Source organism: Mauremys mutica, chromosome 1, assembly GCF_020497125.1.
Source record: "Mauremys mutica isolate MM-2020 ecotype Southern chromosome 1, ASM2049712v1, whole genome shotgun sequence".
Lineage (NCBI taxonomy): Eukaryota > Metazoa > Chordata > Testudines > Geoemydidae > Mauremys > Mauremys mutica.
In genome coordinates this window covers 172,061,264-172,086,004 of record NC_059072.1, presented here as the reverse complement: position 1 = coordinate 172,086,004, position 24,741 = coordinate 172,061,264, and the positions used below count along the sequence as shown (strand labels likewise).

Below are 24,741 nucleotides of genomic sequence, written 5' to 3'. Positions count from 1 at the left end.
CAGGGCCTGGTCCAAGGCCCATACAGGTACTGGGAGGCAGAGGAAGGCAGCAGGTCCAAACCCCCTTGCCTATGATGAGTGGCTCTTACACTGCAGTCTGCCCCAGAGAGCAGGGACTTGGTGATGATTAGCAGTAGCCCAGACTGAGGCAAGATGGGGATTAGAGGGTTGGGGGTTTCCCAGAGAGGAGAGACACACACAGATTGGTGGGGGTATTGCCAGGGGGCAGGCCCAGGGTAAAGGGGCACTGGGGTCTGGGAGGGACACGGGGCCAGCTACAAGTGAGACACCAGCCTGCAGAGGGCACTCCGGAGGCTGGATGAGCTAATTCTCAGAAGTGACCAGCAGGAGGCGCTGCAAGGGGTGAGTCCTGCACCCTCACAGTCACATACTGGAGGTAAGACTGGTGCGAAGAGCCATCCACTGAGATCCCAAAATAGAGGTCTACTGGTAATTGTACTTCACATCCAAACATTGGGATATACAAAGAATACCCAGTGGCCTCATTTTGGGTACAGTTGTAAGCATGCATAAGATGGCTAACATGCTGGCTCCATCTAGATTTCTGTTTGGTATTTAAGGTCCCAACATATTAAGCAGGGTCCAATTGAATTGTTCAGGCTGTGCGTCTCCTGTGGATGATAAGGTGTTGTTCTAGATTTTTTTATACGTAGCATAGTCAGAAGCTCTTGATTTAATCGACTCTCAAAGTTGCATCCTTAATCAGAATGCACCTGCTTGGGCAGCCCATAATGCACAATGTACTTTCCCTAAAAAGAGTTTGAGCAACAGTAGAAGCTTTTTGATCATCAGTGGGAAAGGCCTGTCCATACCTTGTGAAATGATCAGTTACGACTAGCACGTTACAAGTATTTCTGCTATTGGGTTCAATAGGGCCTTCACTGTGAAGATCAAACAGTGGAGCAGCTCTCGTGAGTAGAGTCTTCCATTGTATACATGGGGCACACGTCTTACAATATTGCTCAACATCAGTCTTTATCCATGGCCAATAGAGTCGGTTTTGTACAAGCCCATAGGTCTTATCAAACCCAAGATGCCCCTAGTCATCATGTAAAGGTTGTTGTACAGCTTTGTGAAACTGTTGAGGTAAAATCAGTTGTTTTTCTGTGTGTTGCCTGGGATGGATAGCGATTCTAAACAAAAGTCCATTCTCCAGGGAAAGTTGATCCTATTCTTTCATTAGGAGAGGAATATCAATGTGCCTGCACTTATCCACAGCATCCAGGCATCCTGTTGTGCGGCTTGAAGCTCAGAACAATTCAGATGGGGAAGGTGAGAGGTGCCTAAAGAAGCAAGGTTGCAGTAAGCTTGAGGAATAGCGTGGACTGTTACTCCTAAAAGATCAATAAGGGGGACAGGTAGCATTTTAGTCAGTTTCCCACTAACAGTAGAAACTTGAGACAAAAAGGGCTCCACCCCAGGGGCAGATACCTCTTCCCATTCATCCTCAGGTGCTGAGACACTATGAGGTGATCTAGACAATGCATCAGCATCCAAGTTCTTGCTACCCAGGCGTACTTTAGGCTGAAGTTGCTAGCCACCAGTGACCAATGGCATCCAGTTTGGCTGATGTTAAAATATAAGTCAAAGGATTATTATCCATGCAAACCTCAAACCTCGCCCCATACAGATAATCATGCAGCTTGTCTACTTTAGCCCATTTTAAAGCAAGAAATTCAAGTTTGTGAGCAGCGTAGTTTTTTTCAGTGGGTGACAAGCTTTGGCTGATGAAGGCAACCGGCCTCAACCCTTCAGGGTGTTCTTGATATAATACTCCTCCTAAGGCATCCATGCTGGCATCCATATGCAAAACATAAGGCTTTGAGGATCAGCAAATGCCAAGACGGGAGCTTTGGCAAGTCGTTTGTTAATTTTCTGAAAGGCCTCTACGCACTGATCATTCCATCGCTTCTCAAATGGCTCCAGAGGGATGGAAATAGGTCTTATCAGATGGTACAGGCTTAGGTCTTGATCCATTCCTGTAAGGTGGTAGTGGGTAGCCCTGCAATAGCTGATTCAGTGGTCTTATCAAACAGGAGTATCCCCTCACAAAGCGCCTACAGTAACAGCAGAATCCCAAAAATGAACGCAGGGCAGATAAATTCTGAGGCCTGGGCCAAGTGGAGACAGCCTCTGACACTGTTTCCCACATAGGAGACTGAAGGATGGCAAAACGTACACTTGTCAAAAGACAGTTTCAAGCCTTCCTCTCTCAAATGATCAAGGACTTTAAGCAATGGCTCTTCATGCTCTTCAAGTGTCTACCCAAAAACAATTAGGTCATCCAAGTAGACAAGGAGATTCATGTCTCCAACTGTTCACTCCATTAATCTTTGAAAGGTAGCAGAAGCCCCACAAATGCCATGGGGGATCCTCTCAAATTGGTAAAATCCAAGTGGACACATAAAAGCAGTTCTCTCTGTATCCACCTTATTCACAGATATTTGATAATATCCACTGAGAAGATCTAATACAGTAAACCATTTACTTCCATGTAAGCAGTTAAGGACATCCTCAATCCTTGGCATTGTATATTGGTCTTGTACAGTGTGCTTATTTAGAGTTCTATAATCTACACACATTCTGACAGATCCATTCTTCTTCTTCACTACAACAATTGGGGAGGCATACGGGCTTCATGACTCAGAAATTATTCCAGTGGCCATCAAATCATGTAAGTGTCTCTGAACATCTTCCATGTCAGCTGGGGCCAGGCGACAGGATCATTCTCGAAAAGGTTGAGAGTCAGTTAGACAGATCTCATGCTGAGTACTTTTTGCACATCCCACTCATTTCAGGAGAAGACATCAGCATGTTCTAACATTTTCCTTCAGAGGTGCTGTTTCCATTCCTCAGGGATAGGGGAATCTCCAAAATCAAAACAATCGGGCGTCAAGTCATTAGTGTTGCTCTTGACCATTGCAGTATGCATCTGAGGTAGTACATCAACTGGGAACAACTGGGCAATCACTGTCCCACGCCGAATGATCACTTTGTGAACACATACATTTCTAACAGTAACTGTGATCCTTCTAGCAGACACTACCATAACTGCTTACACCTCAGGTCTGACCACAAATCCTCCAGGTAGAGACATTTCCTCCGGTGTTTCCAATAACAACTGACCAGTAGGCTGAACAGGAAACTTAGGGATACCAGTGGGTGGTATGTGGACAGTTCTTTTCTGTGAGTACCACACACTGCCACACCTATTGGCATCCTCATCAGAAACAAAGAGATCCTCCTTGGAAGCATTTATAGGCTTCACATATGTTAGGGTGATAGGCAAGGTATTGATGTATTGTTCCATGGTTTCCTTGCATACTTTGAAAAATCGCCAGACCAGACTGGTGTTGATTCCAACCAAGACTGTGACATTACTCTTGACACAGGGGTCTTGGCACACTAGGACTAAAGTGTCCAGCTTCTTGGGAACTCCCATAATGGACTGTGGGAACTCAATTTGAATGGACAAATACCCCTCATGTGGGTATTTTGATTACTCAACCCCCAGATTTCCAAATTATCTAAGGGTTGGATGAGCAAATGATGAAGGAGGGTGTTGTAAAAGTCTTATATGGAATGGTGACCTGCGAACCAGTGCCCACAAGGGTGTGAGCATAAATGCCTTCTACTTGAACAAGGACAATGGGAGCTGGACCGACCAGTCCTTGGGGCAAATCCCTCCAGGTACTAGCAACCTGTTGGTACACTCCACTAAGTGCTACCTTCCTTGAAGCACCAGTTTGCTACTTCACAGGGCTTCTTTAAAGTTTCCCGAATTATTTCTGGCTTCGATAAGCTTGCAGGCGATGTTCCGTAAATCCTCTTCCACTTCACAGTCTCGTTTCATGTGACCATTCTCCCCAAACTTGTAGCAGAAGATGCCACTTCTACGAGTAGTTTCCACAGAGCCTCTTGAATGACAGGTGGTAATATCAGCCACTGCATCTTTGGTCCTCAGAAGGGCATCCCTCCTTTGTAACTGAGGATATCTGTCAGGTTTTTCCACTAGAGTATTCAGCTGGAGTAGCTGATTAACTTGCTCAGTTAGACAGAGCAGGCCCTTCTTTAGGTCAGCTATTTCATCATTAGGAATCACAGAGGTAAGAGTGCATACAGAAGCTCAGTGATGAGCTGCTAAAATCTTAACAACCGGTTCCCTATAAAAAGTTCTGATTTAAGGGATGTGCCACAGTATGTATTTTTTGTACCAATAGGGTTTCCATACGTCCGTATTTTCCCGGGAGGAATTTTTAAATTTTAAACTGAAGCGATTTAAGAACCTAAAAGCCTGACAAATCTGGGAAAATACAGATGTATGTTAACCCTACCTAAAGTTCTTTTTTAAAAAGATGGGCCTGAACTAGAAATGAGCTCCATTTCACATGTGTGGATCCCCGCCACTCCCTGGGGGTGTGCTAGGGTGACCAGATGTCCCAATTTTATAGGGACAGTTTCAATTTTTGGGTCTTTTTCTTATATAGGCTCCTATTACCCCCCACCCCCTGTCCCAATTTTTCACACTTGCTGTTTGGTCACCCCAGAGTGTGCACATGTGTGGGTCCCAGCTGCTCCCTGCCCCACCTCATTGAAGCAGGTGTGCAGGGTTACTGCCCTGAGAACTGCAGGGCACCAGTGGATATGGGGCTGGCTGCAGACAGGGGCGTGGCTGGAGGCAGAGAGTGCGACACGGGCTGGCTGCAACAGGAGCTGGCTATGGGCAGGGGCTGTGGCAGGAGGCAGCTGTGTGCAGCTGTGGGCAGGGGGGCAGACACTCACGGGGGGGAGCGGCTGGGAGCAGCCCGAGCAGCAGGACGCAGCCGGGAACCCGCCAGGCAGCAGCGGGAGCCCCACGACCAGAGGCCCAAGGAGCAGCAGCAGCAGCAACAGGGCCAGGACGCATGGCGCAGCGCAGCACCCCCGGCGGCCGGGAGGAGGGATTACACGTTTCCTGGCTGGAGCCCATCAAAGCTTCCCTCGCAGGGAAGCCAGTTAACAAGCGGTTCTAAAACCGCTTCTAAATTTAACAACCTGTTCGTGCGAACCGGTGCAAACCGGCTCCAGCTCACCCCTGCAGATGCTGCAGGTATGCGACCAGCTTCCTGAGCATCCAATCGATCCTCCTCTTCCCTGATATCCTGTACCAGTCTGGAGAAGGAGGGGGGATTCCAAAGTGAATCCGAAAGCTGCAGCTTCAGGATTATTAGATTGCCAGGACAAGCACCCTTCTGTACTTTCTCCATCGTCACCTGACCATTCCCTTCTTTACCAGTACCTTATGTAGTAGTTTCTCCAGACGGCATATGTACTGTGAAAGTTTTCCACCTTCTTCTTGATATGTGGACCTGCTATGCCACCACCAAGCTCCCAAGAAAAGGAATTCAACATAAACAGGAGACATTTTATTACGACATTCCATCTCTGAATCCCAACAAAATACTACTGTGTCCTGGGCCTTTCATCTTGTGCGCACAGCTTCAAATTCATTTACCGTCACTGTGACAGCTACCCCCTCTCAGCCTCCTTGGCTCACAAAGGGACATTAAATTAATGTAGGGTGTGGAACACTTGAAAACGATAAAGATATACACTTATCTGGAGAGTTACCTCGCCCAAGGCAAGGGTCTGCGTTTCAGGAGCAGAGAAGGAAACAGATGTGACAAGAACGATAAGAAGTGGAGCCTTACTAAAAAAAAAAAAATTCTTGCATTGGAAACACAAGAAACAGTAAAAATAAGAAGTGCCCTCCAGTGAGATAGTAGGAAAAAGATAAAGACTGACAGACAGAGAATGAGAGGAAAGGTACCTCAGAAAGTAGCTATTTCCCAGGACACCTGATCACTGAAAAAATCTCTCCTTGAACCCAATCAGCCCTTAAGGCTTAACAAAAAAACTCATAAGCCACTATTTATTATTGTTAATAATTAATAATAATACCTGTCCATCAGGGTACTCTCCGTACACATGCATTCTATTTAAAAAATCATTTAATGCATATAGTCAATGATGCATTTGTAAGGAGACGATGTAAAACATCTAGTTCCTGATTAAATTCACTTGCCTTGCTGCACTGCCAAGTCACTTAGTAATAACATTCCTCACTATGGTGGCATTTGATCCAGTTGTTCTCAGTAACTTCAATCTGCATGTAGATTTTAAATCTTCTAAGGCAGTTTAGGATTTCCTGGGTGCCAAGAGGACCATGGCCCTATGTCAGGCATTTATTGGTTCAACTGAGACAGCTGATCACACTTTGGACCTGGTTTTTGGATTGGGATTGGAGGCTAGGTAACATCACGTAAACCCATGTCACAGATCAACCATTACCCCCTGCACTTTGAGGTTGGGGATCATCTTTCCTTTTGGGGCAAAGGACCTGTTTTGATGGTCTGCCCTCAGAAATTAATGTAGCCAGAAATATTCCAGAACACACTGAGTGAGAATTTTATTCCAGAGGCAGACCACTGCTTGGATGGTTTAGTAGAACATTAAGGGTATGTCTACACTGCAATAAAACACCCATGGCTGGCTTGCGTCAGCTGACTCAGACTCACAGGGCTAGGGTTGTGGGGCTATAAAATTGCAGTGTAGAGGTCTGGGCTTGGGCTGGAGTTCAGGCTCCAGGACTCCTTATTAGAGTATTGACATACCCTATAATACTTCTTATCCTCCATCCCTAGGCACACTCTTCACTGTCTTGTTTCTCACAGATCACCTTTGGTTGACAGATGATCTGCCACATTCAGAAGAGAAAGAAAACAAAATCCTGTGTATTTTCCTCCACCATAGCATCTTCAAAATCTCAGACAGCACATTTGTCTTGGACGACTGAGTGTCTGATAAATCCTAATGGTCTTAGCCTAGGAGCTACTCGGTTCCTCTTACTGTGAGAAAACTATTTGTTATTGTATGGACAAAACTGATCAACCTAGACATGGGCTCTCTGTTTCCATGGTGACCAAGCAAGGTCTTGAGGAAACAAGGTCCTAGTCTTGTTTGCTAGATCTTCAGCTGGTAATACTCACTGAGTGTGACACTCTGTATCTCGGGGGAACACCCTTCACCCCCATGTTCCTGTTTATAATATGATTGTGTGGTATCCAATGCAAAGTTTGTCATGTCGAGTGTCTTTGGAAGTCTCATGATGCACCGAGTATTGTTATTATAGTAATGTTATAGGTTGTAATTTCATGCATATAGTTATGAGGCTGAAAATGTGTCCTCATGGCTTAAAACAAGCCCAGGCAAAACTCTCCAGGAACAGAGGGGCAGTTCACACCTCATCAGGGCATGTATGGGACAAACCCAGCCCCGTCTCACAGGAACAAAGGACACCGGTCTAGGCAGCAACAAAGGATCTGTTGGACTCTCAAGTGAGTAGCCCCCCTTCCCTTGGTCAGTCAGGTACTCCGATGAGGTAATGCTCACCTGACCTGGAAGGATGGGGGCAAAGCCAAGGGGGAAGAAAGGACATGATAAAAGGGAGAGACATTTGCAATGCTCTTCCTCTCTCTTCCACCTCCATCTACAGATACCACCACCAAGGAACTTAAACACTGATCAAAGGGGAGAGCCTGGCTGAAGAGCAACTAGCCAGTCTGTGGTGAGAAGCATCTAAGTTTGTAAGGGCACTGAAAGTGTTAAGATCAGTTTAGAATGCGTTTTGCTTTTATTTTGTTTAAGCAAATCTGACTTGTGGTGCTTTGGCTTATAATCACTTAAAATCTATCTTTTGTAGTTAATAAATTTGTTTGTCCTTCTTGAAGCAGTGAGTTTGGTTTGAAGCGTGTCAGAGACTCCCCTTGGGATAATAAGCCTGGTACATATCAATTTCTTTGTTAAACTGATAAACTCATATAAGCTTGCAACATCCAGCGGGCATAACGGGACACTGCAAGATGGAGGTTCCTAGGGTTGTGTCTGGCACCGGAGATATTGGCTAGTGTCATTCAGTTGCACAATCCAAGCTGCTTACATGCCAGAAACTCTGCGTGAACAGCCCAGGAGTGAGGGTTCTCACAGCAGAGTAGGGTAAGGCTGGCTCCCAGAGTCGAGGATTGGTGTGACCTACCAGATGACCGGTCCAGATAACACCAGGGGAAAGTAACACTGAGGTACTGACTGAAATGTTGAAAGAGCTTTATCCCACAACCTGTGTTTTAGATCCATGTGCTTCCTGGCTTGTGAAGACCAATGGAGAAACACTGAATCTGTTGCTTGTGGAGATTGTCAATGCCTCTCAGAGAGAGGGGACAGGGTGTTGATTTCTTTGAAGGAAACATAAGTACAACCTTTGCTCAAGAAGTCATAATTTGATGTTGACTATCTTGCCAATCATCTATCAGTATCATATTACCTCTTTTTGGGTAGATTGGGGAGAAGGTTGTGGAAAAATAACACACAGTATCTAGATGTCCTAGATCTCTCTGACTCTTGTCCATCTGGTGTGGACCTGGCTTTGGCACAGAGACTGTGCTGGTGGATGATCTCTTCCTAGCAATGGATGAAGATCAGGTGTCCACACTAGTATTGTTAGATACATCAGCTGCCTGATTGATCACAAGGGTTGACAACTCACCTAGTGACCCCAACAGGCGTGGAAGGGGTTGCTCTTCAGTGTCTTTGCTCCTTTCTCTCAGAGTTCACAATGGATAGTCATGGGCAATCATTTCTCTTCTCAGAGTCCTCAAACACGGGGTGTCGCATGGTGCCATTCCCTCATTCCCCCTGTTCAAAATGTATAGGGGGTGTTTAGGAGGTCAGCAAGAAGGCATGGGGTGCAATGTTTTCAGTAAACTGAAATCACCCAGCTCTATGACTCCATCTTGTCAGACCCAGATGATGCAACTCGGCACTTCAACCAGTATCTAAATGAGACTGGGGTATATATGAGAGTGAACTGGCTGAAGCTCAACCCAGACAAGACTGAAGTGAGGATGGTCGGTTAGGGGAATCAGAGGAGATGGTGGAGGTAATAGCAGTCCAGTTAGCTACTAGGAATAACTAGTATTAGTTGCTAGAAGAGCTGGTGAGAAAATAGCTTTCCCTCCCATCACCCCTTGGGAAAAATTTCAACATTTTGGCAATACTAAAAAATGAAGTATTTCAGCTGAAACGAAAACATTTCTATTGAAAAAATGGCATTGCAGTTCCTCATAGGAATTGTAGTTTGGGTGACTTATGCTCTTGTTCTCTTCTAGGGGCTGGCCTCTGTGGTTTGACAACATTTTCCATGATGTACCACTTGCTACCTCTTGGTGAAGGGAGAGGGTACAACATAGTTGATCAAGGTGCATCATGATAGCCCTGGCAATAGAAAAGAGAGAAGCATAAAGCACCCAAATTAGCACTCCCATAAAGCATGGTGGTGCCACTTTAAATTGGAACATTTCTGTTTTCACGTGTTCAGGTTTTTTTTGATGAAAAATTGAAGTTTTCCACAGAAAACAACAATTCTTTGTGAAACAATTTTATTTAGTGAAAATCCCAATTTTCCAGTGAAAATCACTGTTGCTATAACATTTTTTTTACCAGCCCAAGCTAGTCGGATTCACAACTTGGGGTTGATTTTAGACGCTTCCAACTTCTGTGTTATGATTATATTACAGTAATAATTCAGTCAGATTTTTATCATCTGCATCTGGCTAGGCAGTTGCAACCTTTCCCAATGGATGTGGGCCGTACCACTGTTTCCCATGCTTCTGTTACCTCAAGATTAGACTGGTGCTGAGCATTTTGTGGGGCTACACCTTAAAACCATTCAGATGCTGACGCTGGTGCAGAATGTTGCTGCTTTTTTATTAAGGCAGGTATTTCACTACAAACATATGTCACCAGGTCTCTGGGATCTGCACTGGCTGCATTTTGGTTTCTGGGTGGAATTTAAGGTGTTAGTTATGACCACTAAAGACCTAAATGGCCTGGACCTGGACTAGCTGAAGGATCACCTCTTGCACTCTGAATCATACTGCCACATCCATTGTCTCGCAGGGCGTAGGTGCCAACACCATGGGTGCTCTGGGGCTGAAGCAACCATGGAAAAAAGATAGTGGGTGCTCAGCACCCACCTACCACAGATGTTCAGCAGCACTGCACCAGCACCACAGATCAGCTGTTTGGTGCCTGTGGGAGGGCCTTGAGGGAGCGCAGAGAGCAGCAAGTGGGGGGCAGAAGGGGGGCAGGAAAAGATGGAGTGAGGGTGGGGGCAGAGTGGGGATGGGGCCTCAGGGAAGTGGAGAAAAAAAAGAAGTCAGCTCCTATGCCGCAGCGGCACTCAAACTGGATTCTCTTCACTAAAAAATGGAGGTGCCAGCTAGCAGGACATTCTCTGTGAGGGTGCTAGGACTCTGGAACTTGCTTCATCCCTCTGTCCAAAATAGATTGAAATTTGGTAACCTTCCAAGCATGCTACAAAAGATATTTGTTTCCCCAGACTTGAAGAGGGCTTCCTAGAATGATGAAGGGGCAGAAAAGAAGTTTTTGTGTGTGTGGCTAGTAGGCTGGCTGGCTTCCTGTACAACTAATTATTTTAGTGCTGCTGAGATTTAATTGTATGAAATGGTATGTTATGGTGCCTAGAGCCCTGGTTAGGTGTCTTTTAGTTATTTAAACTGAAATCAAGAGTAACCAACCTGCCTTTTCAATATTCCTAATGTGCAACAAGGATTACCAACATCAGCCAAACTGACTGGACTGTTTCTGTGAAGAAAGTAAATACTCAGAGTTATGAGCTTTCAGCAAGATTCAAGGAAAGCACTGGAAAACAGAGTTAATTGCAAGTTATTTCCTGTGTCCTGTTATCACTTCTGTTCTTAGGGGAGAGACTGCAATTTAAAAACAGAACTTCTTTCCATTTCCCAAATGAATCTTTAGAGGAAATGGTAGCACACAGCCACACACAGTAATGAACAATCTATCAGTAACTAGTTTATTAATATAGCCTTTTAGCCATAGCTCACAATATAAAATAAATACAAGTTTTAAAATAAATACAGCTAAGTCAGATGGATACAGATTTGAACAATCTGTCTTTATGCTTCAAATGGGCTAAATTCATCCCTGATGTAACTCTATGGAGAAGAACACTTATACCAGGGTTGAACTTAGACCAAGGTTTCCCATCACTTGGAATAAAACCGTAAAACTAGAATCTACCACCAATGACACAACTGAATAAGGAATTTGCCAAACAGCAAATACCAGCCACATTCAGCTGGTAGATCGTAGGCCATAATCAACAGATGGATATTTGAAAGAGTGCACATTCAACCGTGTTGAGGGTTAAGGCTAGAGGAAGAACTGCACATTGTGTGAGTATTTCTGTACCACAGAGATAAGTGCCTTAGATATATGATGTCACATAGGCACGTAAGCATGCCAATAAAGTTGTGGACAGAATAAAGTACTAGTGATTCTGTTTTAATGTCATGCCCTGTCTTTTCTGTGGCTAGTAATGTTACTAATGGTGTTAATCATGGGGATTGCAGGGGTTGCAGTTGTGACAGGCCTCTGCTCCTGTGCAAGAGGAGTGGGGGAAGTGAGTGGTAAAGAAATTTCTAGCGTTTTCTCCCACTTGTGTATTTTCACAGGAACTAATCACTATGTGCCATTTGATACAGAGAGGAAATTCACAGGGTTAGTGATGGTTACTACAGTTCACTCAGGAATCAAAGGTTCTGCTGATGTCAGCAGGCAGCTAAGATGAGTGAAGCACAATTCCTGTTCCTCCCAACCGATTGGAAGTGGGGGTGCTTTTGGAGGACACCCTGGGAAGAAGTGGTCCTAGTACTCCAATCTCTAAATCTTACTGCTGCTCCCTGCTGTGTCCCAGTGCCTGGTACGTCCTGTCTTTGACCCACCCTGGGACTCCTGCTAATAGTTTATGAACTCTCTACTTCAGTGGTTTTCAACCTGTGGTCGGTCCAGGGACCCTGGCAGGTCCACAGACTGTTTCTAATGGGTCTGTGAAAGAATGTCCTTACCATAGAACAGTGGTTTTCAACCTGGTGGTCCGTGGACCCCTGGCGCTCTGCAGACTATGTCTAAGATTTCCAAAGGAGTCTACACCTCCATTCAAAAGTTTTTGGGGATCTGCAAATGAAAAAAGGTAGCAAACCACTGCTCTACATAGTTTGGGTCCTTGTTTAATAGAGGACTTGAAAAGTGTAAAAATTTGATTTATCCTTGTTTGAGATATAAAATTGACGGTGGTGGTTTCCTATTCTTCTCAAAAACAAGTTTGGGTGGCTTTTTTCCCTGCTGTATGGCTTTCTATATTAGAAACTTTAGGTCTTGTTTCCTAGAAGACACTGTGGCAACTGAGGAATTGGCATAATTATGATTTCACGTGTACAGAGAGGGAGAAATCTGATCATAAACATTTCTATTAAATCATTCAGTAGGTTTAAAATTCTTGTTCGTTTTTTCTTGAAAACATCGATTTAACTTGAAGAACTGAGAAACACGTCTCTGAAAAGACTTATTTGTTCTAAACTGATTACCTCCCACTGAAATTATTCTCAGACCTCTGACAAGTCTTGCAGCAAAGCCAGACTATCTTCCTTATACTTCCAAAGTTAAAAAATAAAGGAAACAGAAGCTCAGCTTCCCCTGTCCCACATCCACACTCTCATTCGCGCTCTCTTTCTCCATGTCTTCTTTACATCAAAGAGCAGCAAATGCTTTTCCCTTCCCCCTTTAGGTCACCATTAAATAAAAGGTCATTATACGAATATATACTTGCTAGATGTAGATACATATATTGGCTTACAACAGCTTCTTCCCATCCCAATACCTCTTCTCTTAACCAATTCTGATGGACAGATGGAATTATCACAACATGTACAAATTACAATTGTAACTGATTTCAATCCCACCGATTTTTCAGAAGCGTGCAAATTGGTGTGGCATTAACTGAAGTTAAAATAAAATCTATTCTTTGAAAGATCACTATTAAAAAACCGCACAGCCAGTTGTTATTTGTGGGGGGGTTTATTTGTTTTGTTTTTTTTAATAATCAATTATAGATTTAAAGCATTTAAGGCAGAGGGGATCATCACATCATTCTAGTCCAGGGGTCGGCAACCTTTCAGAAGTGGTGGGCCGAGTCTTCATTTATACACTCTAATTTAAGGTTTGTGTGCCAGTAATACATTTTAATGTTTTTAGATGGTCTCTTTCTAGAAGTCTGTAATATATAACTAAACTATTGTTGTATGTAAAGTAAAGAAGGTTTTTTAAATGTTTAAGAAGCTTCATTTAAAATTAAATTAAAATGCAGAGCCCCCCAGACCGGTGGCTAGGACCCGGCAGTGTGAGTGCCACTGAAAAAATTAGCTTGCGTGCTGCCTTCGGCATGCATGCCATAGGTTGCCTACCCCTGTTCTAGTATGACTGCCTATATATCACAGGCTATTAAATTTCTGCCAGTTACCCCTGTATTGAAACCAATAACTTATGTTTGGCTCAAACTTATTTTTAGTAAAGCATCCGGTCTTGATCTGAAGACAAAAGAATCCACCACTGCCCTTGGTAGTTTGTTCCAGTGGTTAAAAACCTGGTTTAAAACCTGTGCTTTATTTGAATGTGTCTGGCTTCAGCATCCAGTTCTTGTTATTGCTTTCTCCCTTAGGCTAAGTACCCCTGGTATTTTCTCTTTGTGAACTAAATAAGATGCAATCAAATGGACCACCTCTAACCAACCCCCGAGGGAAAAAAAAATGGGACAGACCTGCAGCTGGTATAAGTGGGTGCAACACCCTTGACTTCAGTAGAGTAAATGTCAAAATATATCCAATAAGGAGCTGGCCTTCTGTTAATTAAGAAAAAAATCTATACTAGTATTACCACACTGTTCTCATAATTGTATATGCATAATTGTTTTATACACTGTGTTACATTTACAACAAATCAAGAGCAAAGAGAGCTGTTTTAAAGGACTATCTAGGTTGCTGTTCTAAGAGTGCCAGGTAGATTGCTCAAATGAATAATTTGAAGGATGCTAACAACTCACCAGACCTTACCCTGCAAGAATCAGATGCTTCCATTTAATCTCTGATGCAAATAAAGTTACACAGATGCTTTATATTATCTCTAAAAACCATATGAGTTGCTCCATTTCATATCTATATCCTGCTAGCTAGACTGGTTTTCACCCAGGATGCTAAGACTACCTTAGGCTGTTTTTAAACAGTTGTCAAACACCTTTTAAACCTTATGTTTTTCATGCACATCAGTCACTGGCTTCCCCTCCCCTCTCCACCCAAGCCACAGATGCAAAAGGACATGTGTAGACTATAGTATTATTAGTGCTCTTTGAGGAGATTCCAGGCACAGATTAGCCCTTCTCCGAGGAGAATCTATGCCTGTTATTTCAGCCTCCCTACCCTCAGTGAGATCGGATTACTGCTCCTTGGTTTTCCTCCTCGACTTCTCCGTGGGAAGAACAGAGCTTTGGAAACAGAACTTCCAGGCGCCGCGTAACCAAGTCCACAGCGTGAGTCTCTGCCAGCCGAGAGTGAACACAGGAAAATGAACTGCTGCTCCACGGTCTCACAGGAGAAACCTGAAGGCTGACAGGGCTGTCCCTACTGAGCTAGATCAACAGATCTCCCCCTCACTCCTCCCTCTTCCTCTGGGCTCCAGGCTGTGGAAAATGTAAGTTTTCCAGCAGTGTGGGCTGCTGCTCTGTGGCTGGGAGAGGGAGAGGGAGAGCTGTCTGCAGAGCGAGTCTATTGAGGGTCCCAGATGCCCCCAACAGCTGGGCAGCTGAGAGCCTGTGCCCCATTAGAAACCCCCCTGCCAGCCTTCCCAGCCAGTAGCAGTGCAAGCAGCCTGGGGAACCAGTGGCAGATTTAGAGTTAGTGGGGCCCTGTGCTCAGCTTCATTTTGGGGGCCCCTCCTTGGGACCCAGCCAAGAAAAAGAATGTTCTCTCATCTACCCCCAGCCCCGTTTTTCTTTCTTTTTTTCCTTCATCCTCCTCCTATAAGTAAGAGGAAGTAAATGAGAATAAAGTGAGGTACCTTGATTGTTTTTGTAGTCTAACTTATTTTTCCACAGACTACTTGAAAATCGCCGAGAGTCTCGGCGGACCACTTAATGATCTTTCCAAATATTGTTTGTACCATTAGCTAACTATGGGATAAGAGCGCTTTATAAAAAACCAAAACTTTGGGGTGCGGGGTCTGGCCAGGACTTAGGGTGCAGGAGGGGCTCAGGATCAGGGCCGCCCAGAGGATTCCGGGGGCCTGGGGTCTTCGGCGGCGGGGGGCCCTTCCGTTCCGGGACCCACCGCCGAAGTGCAGCCCGGTCTTCGGCGGTAATTCGGCGGGGGGGGGTCCCCGCCGCGGGTCTTCGGGGCACTTTGGCGGCGGGTCCCGGAACGGAAGGGCTCCCCGCCGCCGAAGACCGGGCTGCGCTTCGGCAGCGGGTCCCACTTCCCCCCCGCCCCGTCCCCAGCCTCTTACCCCCGGCTCCCTCCTCACCCGGAGCGTGAGGGGCAGGAATACGGCATGCTCGGGGGAGGAGGCAGGGAAGAGGGGAGCTTGGATATCGGTTGGGGTGGAGCCTGCAGCAGGAGCCTCAGGAGTCGGCAAGACCAAGCTTCTTCCCCTGCAGCTGCCCAGCCCTGAGCCCCCCTGTCATTGGGGGTCCCCATGCCAAGGCACCCTATGTTTTACTGTAAATCCGCCTCCGCAGGGAACAGAGGTGCACTCAAAGCACTGCATGTGAGTAAATAACTCCTCCGTACCCAGCTGACAGGATGAGAGCAGTTTCTGGCTAGCCTTCGTGGAGAGAAGAAACCTGAGGACTGCTGATCTCCTTAAGTCTCTCTTGCAAAGCTGATCAGTTTTATTTTCAGTGTAACAGCCAGTGCTTCCTTTATACATTTCAGTTGCTGCTGATGGAAATCAGAGGAAGTTACGTACATATCTTTGCTTTTCAATCAGAAAATAAACATGTTTTCTTTCTTGATCTCATCTACGTACCCCTGGCCTGGGCCTTTTTAAAAAAAACAAACACATAATTCCTGGAGTACTCTTCATCCTACCAGGTTATTACAGCCTTAGAACAGGTCTCTTTACTAATTTCCTTAATATTTGAGATTAACAAATTTATTTGGGCATAAGCTTTTGTGAGCAAAAACCTACTTCATCAGCTGCATGGAGTGGAAAATACAGTAGTTAGGTGTATATATACACAGTACATGAAAAGATGGGAGTTGCCTTACCAAGCTGGGGGTCAGTGCTAATGAGACAATTCAATTAAAGTGGAAGTGGGCTATTCTCAACAGTAGAATACCAAGGGAGGAAAAAAATCACTTCTGTAGTGGTAATGAGGCCAATGTAATCAGGGTGGCCCATTTCAAACAGTTGACAAGAAGGTGTGAGTAACAGTAGGGGGAAATTAGTATTTGTAGTGACCCAACACGTTTTTCCTCCCTTGGTATTCTACTGTTGAGAATAGCCCACTTCCACTTTAATTGAATTGAAGAGGAGGGGAACGCAGATGAGGAGATCAACAAGAAGTGGGACAAAGTAACAGCAATTTATAAACAGAGCAGTGAAGCCTGTTTAAGCTAGAGGCAGAAGAAAAGGAAGGAGTGGATTACACCCAGCACATGGAACGCCATAGAAACCAGACAAGTCCAGAAGAAAAACGTTTTAGACACAAAATCCCAGAAGCTAAAGGACAAATACCACAAGAAGTTACACCAGGAGGTCAAACACATTGTGAGAGTGGACAAACAGCATTATATTGATAATCTGGCAACATAAGCAGAGGATGTAGCTTCTCGTGGTGAACAAGGAATGGTCTACAAAATGACGTGGCTTATCAGTGGTAAACGGCAGACACCAACAAACAAGAACACTAGGACCAAAGAAGGCCAACTACTAACAACCAAAAAAGAACAAGAAATGTGCTGGACAGAGCATTTCAAAGAATTTTGAACAGGGAGCCACCTAAAGAGGAAGCAAATATCCAGGAGGCAGAAGATGATCTTGATATCAACACAGACACCCCAACTAAGGAAGAGATCATTCAAACCATCAAATCAGTAAAAAATGGGAAAGCTCCTGGCAAGGATAACTTGAATGCAGAATTGTTCAAGGTAAATCCCAAATTAGCAGCATCTATTCTGGTCCCTCTATTTACATCAGTCTGGGAAAGGGAAAAAGTGCCAGATGAGTGGAACAATGGGGTTATAAGCACCAACTCTGTGAGTGCTCTGGGGCTGGAGCACCCATGGGGAAAAATTAGTGGGTGCTCTGCACCCTCTGGCAGCCAAGCTCCCTGCCCTACCCACCTCACCTCCTCCCCTGAGTGCGCCGCGTCCCAGGTCCCCTATCTACCTTGCAGCACTTGCCACTGCCAAACAAGCTCTGGGAGAGTGGAGAGGAGCGGGTACAGCAGGTGGTAGCTGACGGTGGGAGGCCAAGGAAAAAGAGAAGAGCGGCTAGTCCGATAGAAAGAGGGGAGGAGTCCATAGAGGCAGCACCAAGTTTGGGCCCAGGGAGGATACAGGATGGCTTAAGGGGAACCACAAGGGATGATAGGAATGGAAGGAGCTTGCAACCAGGGGGGACGGAGGATAGGTTAGAGGACCGCACTGTCCCCAGGCAAAGGCAGGTCTATCTGATTGGGGATTCCCTGTGACCAGGGCCGATCCAGAGAACAGAAGGGTGTGCTGTCTACCGGGCGCTAAAATACGGGATGTGGACCTGCAGTTGAAAAGGATCCTAAGAGGAGCAGGTAAGAACCCTTTGATCATCCTTCATGTAGGAACGAATGACACGGCTAGATTCTCACTAGAGAGAATCAAGGGAGACTATGCCAGGTTGGGTAAGACGCTCAAGGAAATTGAGGCTCAGGTGATCTTCAGTGGGATCCTACCTGTCCCTAGGGAAGGGCGCCAAAGGGGTGACAGGATCGTGGCGATAAATAGTTGGCTGAGGGAGTGGTGTTACAAGGAGGGCTTTGGGATGTATGGGCACTGGGAGGCTTTTGGGGACAGACAACTGTTCTCACGGGATGGGCTCCACCTAAGTAGGGAAGGAAGTAGAATTCTAGGAGGGAGGCTGGCTCATCTGATTAAAAGAGCTTTAAACTAGACATTGGGGGGAGACGGTTGGGAGAGGTCCAGGTACTCTCCACGCCAAATTTATACGTTGAGAGTGAGAACAACAGTATAACAACAGATATAGCCAGAGGGGGACGGTTAGGTATAAGGAAGGGGGGGGACGGATACTAGACCGACAGGTCATATTGGTAGTACTGTGTCCCTACCAAGTTGGGTGAAAAGGGTGAGAGGAGCCAAACAGCAAAAATTAGGATGTTTGTTCACCAATGCGAGAAGCTTAGGTAACAAAATGGAGGAACTAGAGCTCCTGGTCCGAGAATTGAAACCAGATATCGTAGGAATAACCGAAACATGGTGGAACGGTAGCCATGACTGGAGTATAGGTATGGAAGGGTATGTGCTGTTTAGGAAAGACCGATACAAAAGTAAAGGTGGGGGAGTAGCATTGTATGTCAATAATGAGGTGAAAAGTAACGAAATAACTAGCAATGCAATGGATAATACGGAGTCTGTTTGGGCAATGGTCACATTGGGGAAGAAAACTACTAGAGCGTCCCCTGGGATAGTGATTGGGGTGTGCTATAGACCGCCGGGATCTAGCCTGGATATGGATAGAGAGCTCTTTAATGTTTTTAAGGAGGTAAATACTAATAGGAACTGTATGATCATGGGAGATTTTAACTTCCCGGATATAGATTGGGAAACAAATGCTAGTAATAATAATAGGGCTCTGCTTTTCCTAGACATGATAGCTGATGAATTCCTTCATCAAGTAGTTGCTGAACCGACGAGGGGGGATGCCATTTTAGATCTGATTTTGGTAAGTAACGAGGACCTTGTTGAGGAAATAGTTGTAGGGGACAACCTTGGCTCGAGTGATCATGAGCTAATTCGTTTCAAAATAAATGGAAGGATAAACAAAATTGCATCTGAGACTAAGGTTTACGATTTCAAAAGGGCTAACTTTACTAAATTGAGGCAACTATGTAGGGAAGTGGATTGGACTAACATATTTAGGGATCTAAAGGCGGAAGACGCCTGGGGTTATTTCAGGTTGAAGTTGCAGGAGCTGTCAGAGGCATGTATCCCGAGAAAGGGAAAACGGTTCGTAGGTAGCAGTTTTAGACTGAGCTGGATGAGCAAGCGTCTTAGAGGAGTGATTAAGAAAAAATAGAAAGCGTACAAGGAGTGGAAAATGGGAGGGATCAGCAAAGAAACCTACCTTATTGAGGTCAGAGGGTGTAGGGAAGCAGTGAGAAAGGCAAAGAGCCGGGTGGAGATGGACCTAGCGAAGGGGATTAAAACCAATAGCAAAAGGTTTTTTAGCCATATAAATAGGAAGAAAACCAAGAAGGAAGAAGTGGGACCGCTTAAAACTTTAAACGGAGTGGAGATTAGGGATAATCTTGGCATGGCACAATATCTGAACGAATATTTTGCCTCGGTCTTTAATGAGGCTAATGAAGGGCTAAGGAATAGCGATAGAGGGACTGATGGGAATGAAGATATGGGGGTAGACATTACGGTATCTGAGGTGGAAGCCAAACTTGAACAGCTTAACGGAAGTAAATCGGGGGGCCCGGATAATCTTCATCCTAGAATATTAAGGGAATTGGCGAGTGAAATTGCAAGCCCATTAGCGATGATTTTTAATAAATCTCTAAACTCGGGGTTGTACCGTTTGACTGGAGATTAGCTAATATAGTTCCTATATTCAAGAAGGGGAAAAAAAGTGACCCGGGTAACTACAGGCCTGTTAGTTTAACATCTGTAGTATGCAAAGTCATGGAAAAATTTTTAAAGGAGAGAGTGGTTACGGACCTTGAGGCCGATGGCAACTGGGACAAATTACAGCATGGTTTTACGAAAGGTAGATCGTGCCAAACCAACCTGATCTCCTTCTTTGAGAAAGTAACAGATTTTTTAGACAAGGGAAATGCGTTGGATCTAATATATCTTAATTTCAGTAAGGCGTTTGATACGGTACCGCATGAGGAATTACTGGTTAAATTGGAAAAGATGGGGATCGAAATGAAAATCCAGAGGTGGATAAGGAGCTGGTTAAAGGGGAGACTGCAGAGGGTCGTATTGAAGGGGGAACTGTTGGGTTGGAGGGGGGTTACCAGTGGAGTTCCTCAAGGTTCGGTTTTCGGTCCGATTTTATTCAATCTATTTATCGCTGACCTCGGAACCAAAAGTAGGAGTGGGCTGATAAAGTTTGCGGATGACACAAAGTTGGGAGGTATTGCCAATTCGGAAAAGGATCGGGATATCCTCCAGGGTGATTTGGATGACCTTGTAAACTGGAATATTAGTAACAGGATGAAATACAATAGTGAAAAGTGTAAGGTTATGCATTTAGGGATGACTAACAAGAATTTTAGTTATAAGCTGGGGACGCACCAGTTGGAAGTAACGGAGGAGGAGAAGGACCTAGGAGTCCTGGTTGATCGTAGGATGACTATGAGTAGGCAATGTGATGTGACCGCTAAAAAAGCTAATGCGGTCTTGGGATGCATTAGGCGAGGTATTTCTAGTAGAGATAAGGAGGTGCTAGTCCCGTTATATAAGGCGTTGGTGAGACCTCATTTGGAGTATTGTGTGCAGTTTTGGTCTCCCATGTTTAAGAAGGATGAATTCAAACTGGAACGGGTACAAAGAAGGGCCACTAGAATGATCCGAGGAATGGAAAGCCTGTCGTATGAAAGGAGACTTGAGGAGCTCGGTTTGTTTTCCTTAACCAAAAGAAGGATAAGAGGAGATATGATTGCACTCTTTAAATATATCAGAGGGATAAATACCAGGGAAGGAGAGGAATTATTTCAGCTCAGTGCTAATGTGGACACGAGGACAAACGGATATAAATTGTCAGTCAGGAAATTTAGGCTTGAAATTAGACGAAGGTTTCTAACCATCAGAGGAGTGCAATTCTGGAACAGCCTACCGAGGGAAACAGTGGGGGCGAAGGACCTCCATGACTTTAAGATTAAGCTAGATAAGTTTATGGAGGGGATGGTATGATAGGCTAACAGGTTTAGTCAATAGGTCAATAACATGCCACAATGGTAATTAGTACAAAGGGTCAATGATAGGATATTGTTAGCCTTTTTCCAGAGGGTCTGGCTGGAGAGTCTTGCCCGCATGCTCGGGGTTCAGCTGACCGCCATATTTGGGGTCGGGAAGGAATTTTCCTCCAGGGTAGATTGGCAGTGGCCCTGGAGGTTTATCGCCTTCCTCCGAAGCATGGGGCAGGGGTCGCTTGCTGGTGGATTATCTGCTACTAGAAGTCTTTAAATCATGATTTGGAGCATTCAACAGAGGAGTCAAGGGAGAGAATTATTTCAGGAGTGGGTGGATCGGCTTATGTGGCCTGCATCTTGCAGGAGGTCAGACTAGATGATCATAATGGTCCCTTCTGATCTTGAATTCTATGATTCTATGATTCTATGAATGTGGCATGCTCAGGGGAGGAGGCGGGGAAGAGGCAGGGCCAGGGCGGGGATTTGGGAAAGGAGTCGAATAGGGTCAGGGAGGGAGATGAATAGGGTTAGGGAGGGAGCGGAGACTTTGGGGAAGGGGTTAGAATGGGGGCTGGAGGAGGTGGGGCAGGGAGGGACAGGCAGTAGAAACAAAAATGAAACTGTTCGAGCAGCATTTTCCAGAAATCTTGAGATCTTTCAGAGTGTAGCCTTCATTGATTTGAGATCTATCTCACCATTCTCTCACTGGAAGGGAAAACCTATAATGGCAGCAGGTTGTAAAAGAGACCCAGTTTGGGAATAAGAACCACTCAAGAAATATATGTTTGCTGATGATGTTTTAAAGAAAGTCACATCAGTGAACTGATGGAAGTCACTTAAGCACTTGGATTAGAGACTGTTGAAGTGATAATCTCACTTTTAACAGCAGTAGCTTCTTCTGCCAATGTAGAAAGCATATTTTCTTCCTTTGGACTAATTCATTCCAAACTGAGAAACAGTTTGGAACCTGAAAAAGATGGTGTCATAAACAGATAGTTAAGGGTTAAGGTCTCTTTTACCTGTAAAGGGTTAACATGCAGTACCTGGTGACCACCTGACCAGAGGACCAATCAGAGACGAGGTAATTTTCAAATCTCTGTGGAGGGAAGCCTTTGTCTGTGTTCTTTGTTAGAGCTCTTTTTTAATCTAAGAGAGGTCAGTCATGTCTCCAAGTTCTCCTGGAGTAGTTTCTACTATTTAATAGTGAGTATTAATTAGAAAGGCGGATTAGTCTTTTCTATATTTGCAATTGTGTGTTTGCTAAAGGAAATTCTTTATTCCTGTTTGCTGTTACTTTGCTTTTACTGAGAAAGAAAGGGGGAGGGGGGATTCTCTCCAGAGATTGATAAGTTTAGACCCTGTATTGTTCCATCTTGGTTACAGAGACAGTGACTTTTCTTTTTTACTCTTTAATAAATTCTTTTCTATTAAGGACTTGGTTGGTCTTTCCTTGGGTGGATTCTCAGGGAAAGAGGAGGGGGAGGTATCTCTCTGTAGTTAGATCCCGGTGTCTCTCCTAGGAAAAGGGAGGGGGGAGGAAGCAGGGGGGAATGGTTTATTTCTCCTGGGTATAAGAACTCCATGGATTTGGGGCTCTTGGGATCCCCTAGGATTTTGGGGAAGGATTGTGTCCCAATCCACGTAATTGATTGGGTGGTGGCAGTTTTACCAGATCTAAACTAGGATTTTAGTTTAGAGGGAAACCAGTGCAGGTCCCCACATTGGAACCCAACAGCTCCAAGTGCGGGTGAGACCTATGACAGATGGAAAGCTTGTTTTTCTTTTCCAGACTATGTACAAACAGGAAAATGAAGGTGAAGGTGACTGAGTTAGCTGCAGAAGCCAATATTTTAAATTTCTCATGTTGACCTGGCTGACATTGTCAATTTATTTTTTTTAATTAATTTAACTATTTTAGTTAAAAACAATGTTAACAAAAACAAACCTGATTTTAAAAAATTGAATGTTTAATTAAATTAAAAAATTCATATGCTTGTTTTGTTAAAATATTTTCGTTTGCTGTTGAAGAAAAAAATCCAGAATACATAACATTGTTGTTTTAGTTAAATAAAACAATTTAAATGTCTGCCTTGTGATGTTATCCTCCTAATACCGCATGGCAAGAAAATCCTCCAAATATTAACGATTAATCTGGTGAATTGGAGATAGTTCACCTTCCACTGACTTCATAAATATCTGCTTCAATTACCTTTGGTAAATGAAATAACCAAACAATCATTCATTTTCTGATATAGCTGTAAAACTAATCTGAAAAGTTTTCAAAATAAATCACTTTACAAATGTGTAGTGTGTACTGTCTAAAATGAAACCTATATCTATCTCTGAGTTGTGAAGAATATGTATTAAGGTTATAACAACCAACAAGAATGCACTTTAATGTAGAAATCCATGATTAAATCGAGTATTCCTGACTACTGATTTAAATCAAATCCATTCTGCCAGAAAACTCCAGGAGCAGTTTTTTGGCAAAGGAGACCCTGTCAGCAAGGCTGCACTAGAACCATTTCAACAAGCAGCAGAGGGCCTGAAGACAGCAGGAAGGCACAGGGTCTCCATGGGTGGGCAAACCTTGTTTCCCCAGAAAATTAATTTGTGGGAACTCCAATAAGGGAAACGGCACCAACCTTTGTTCCCCATCATGGTCTCTTACAATTTTTTCCACATGAGAGGGTAGACTATGTCATTAACATCAGCATAGCTAAATTTTGTACCTAGCATAATTGTAAGTCACACCTACTTTAAGAACCTTGTCAAGTGAAGGTTGATTGGATTGGGTGGAGGAAAGGAAAGACGCAACAAGCAGACATGTATCTTGATCAAATTTCTATTTTATTTCCTTGCTGGGCCCAGATATATTCTTCATACATACTCAATATTTTCAAGTTTATTTACATATTCTCAATGTTCTATATTTTGACTAAATGGGATTGGTTTCTTAATAGGCACCATTGTCAACTATTTCGGTGACAGCCCACATCTAAAGTGAGTATTTGTCTAAAAGATTGTTTCAAATATTTATTTCTTAGCTTACAAGCTCTTTGGGCCATTTATACAATGCCTAGCACAACACGGATCTAGGCCTCATTGGGACCTCTGAGGCACTACCACAATGTGAATTAATAGCAGTAATTGCCCATATAAGCTATTCACAGTAATGAAACTCTCAAGTGTCTGGTTTATTCTACCAGAAGACACTGTACCATATGTTGGTATACTCCTTGGGGCACAATGAGGTCCTGGTCCATGACTAGGGTTTCTAGGCACTTCAGTAATACAAATAAATAAAATAAAATAATAATAATAATACAAGGAAGGTTTAAAACTTACTTTGTACAGAAATGCATTTTTCTTTTTCCAACGTATCATGAAGAAAGGAATGGATGAGGCCCTGTTATAATGCCTCATTTTCCCATATCATTCCACAGAGAGCAATGGATGATGCATTCAACCTTGTGTCACTGAAATGCATTTTCTCCTGAGGGGTTCCAGGATTTTGATTCCATATAACTTGCTATAGGTGGCTATGCTGTGTATTAAAAGATCCTTTGACCCTCTGACAGGTTACCTGTAAAACTTCAAAAGGAAGCATATAGTTA

General features: G+C 44.2%; 1 protein-coding gene across 2 annotated transcripts in view; it reads right to left on the bottom strand.

The window, feature by feature from the left end:
* LOC123361768 (OX-2 membrane glycoprotein-like) overlaps positions 1–24,530 on the bottom strand; it is a 56,238-nt gene extending 31,708 nt beyond the window's left edge. Inside the window, exon 1 of one of the 2 annotated variants that reach the window (XM_045001899.1) lies at positions 24,473–24,530. In XM_045001899.1, coding sequence (XP_044857834.1) covers positions 24,473–24,511 — 39 coding nt within the window. In that variant the 5' untranslated portion in view covers positions 24,512–24,530. Of the gene's footprint in view, positions 1–14,408; positions 14,533–24,472 lie in introns of those variants that run through there. The other variant, XM_045001900.1, reaches the window with a different exon arrangement.
* Between the last annotated feature and the right edge of the window lie 211 nt (positions 24,531–24,741).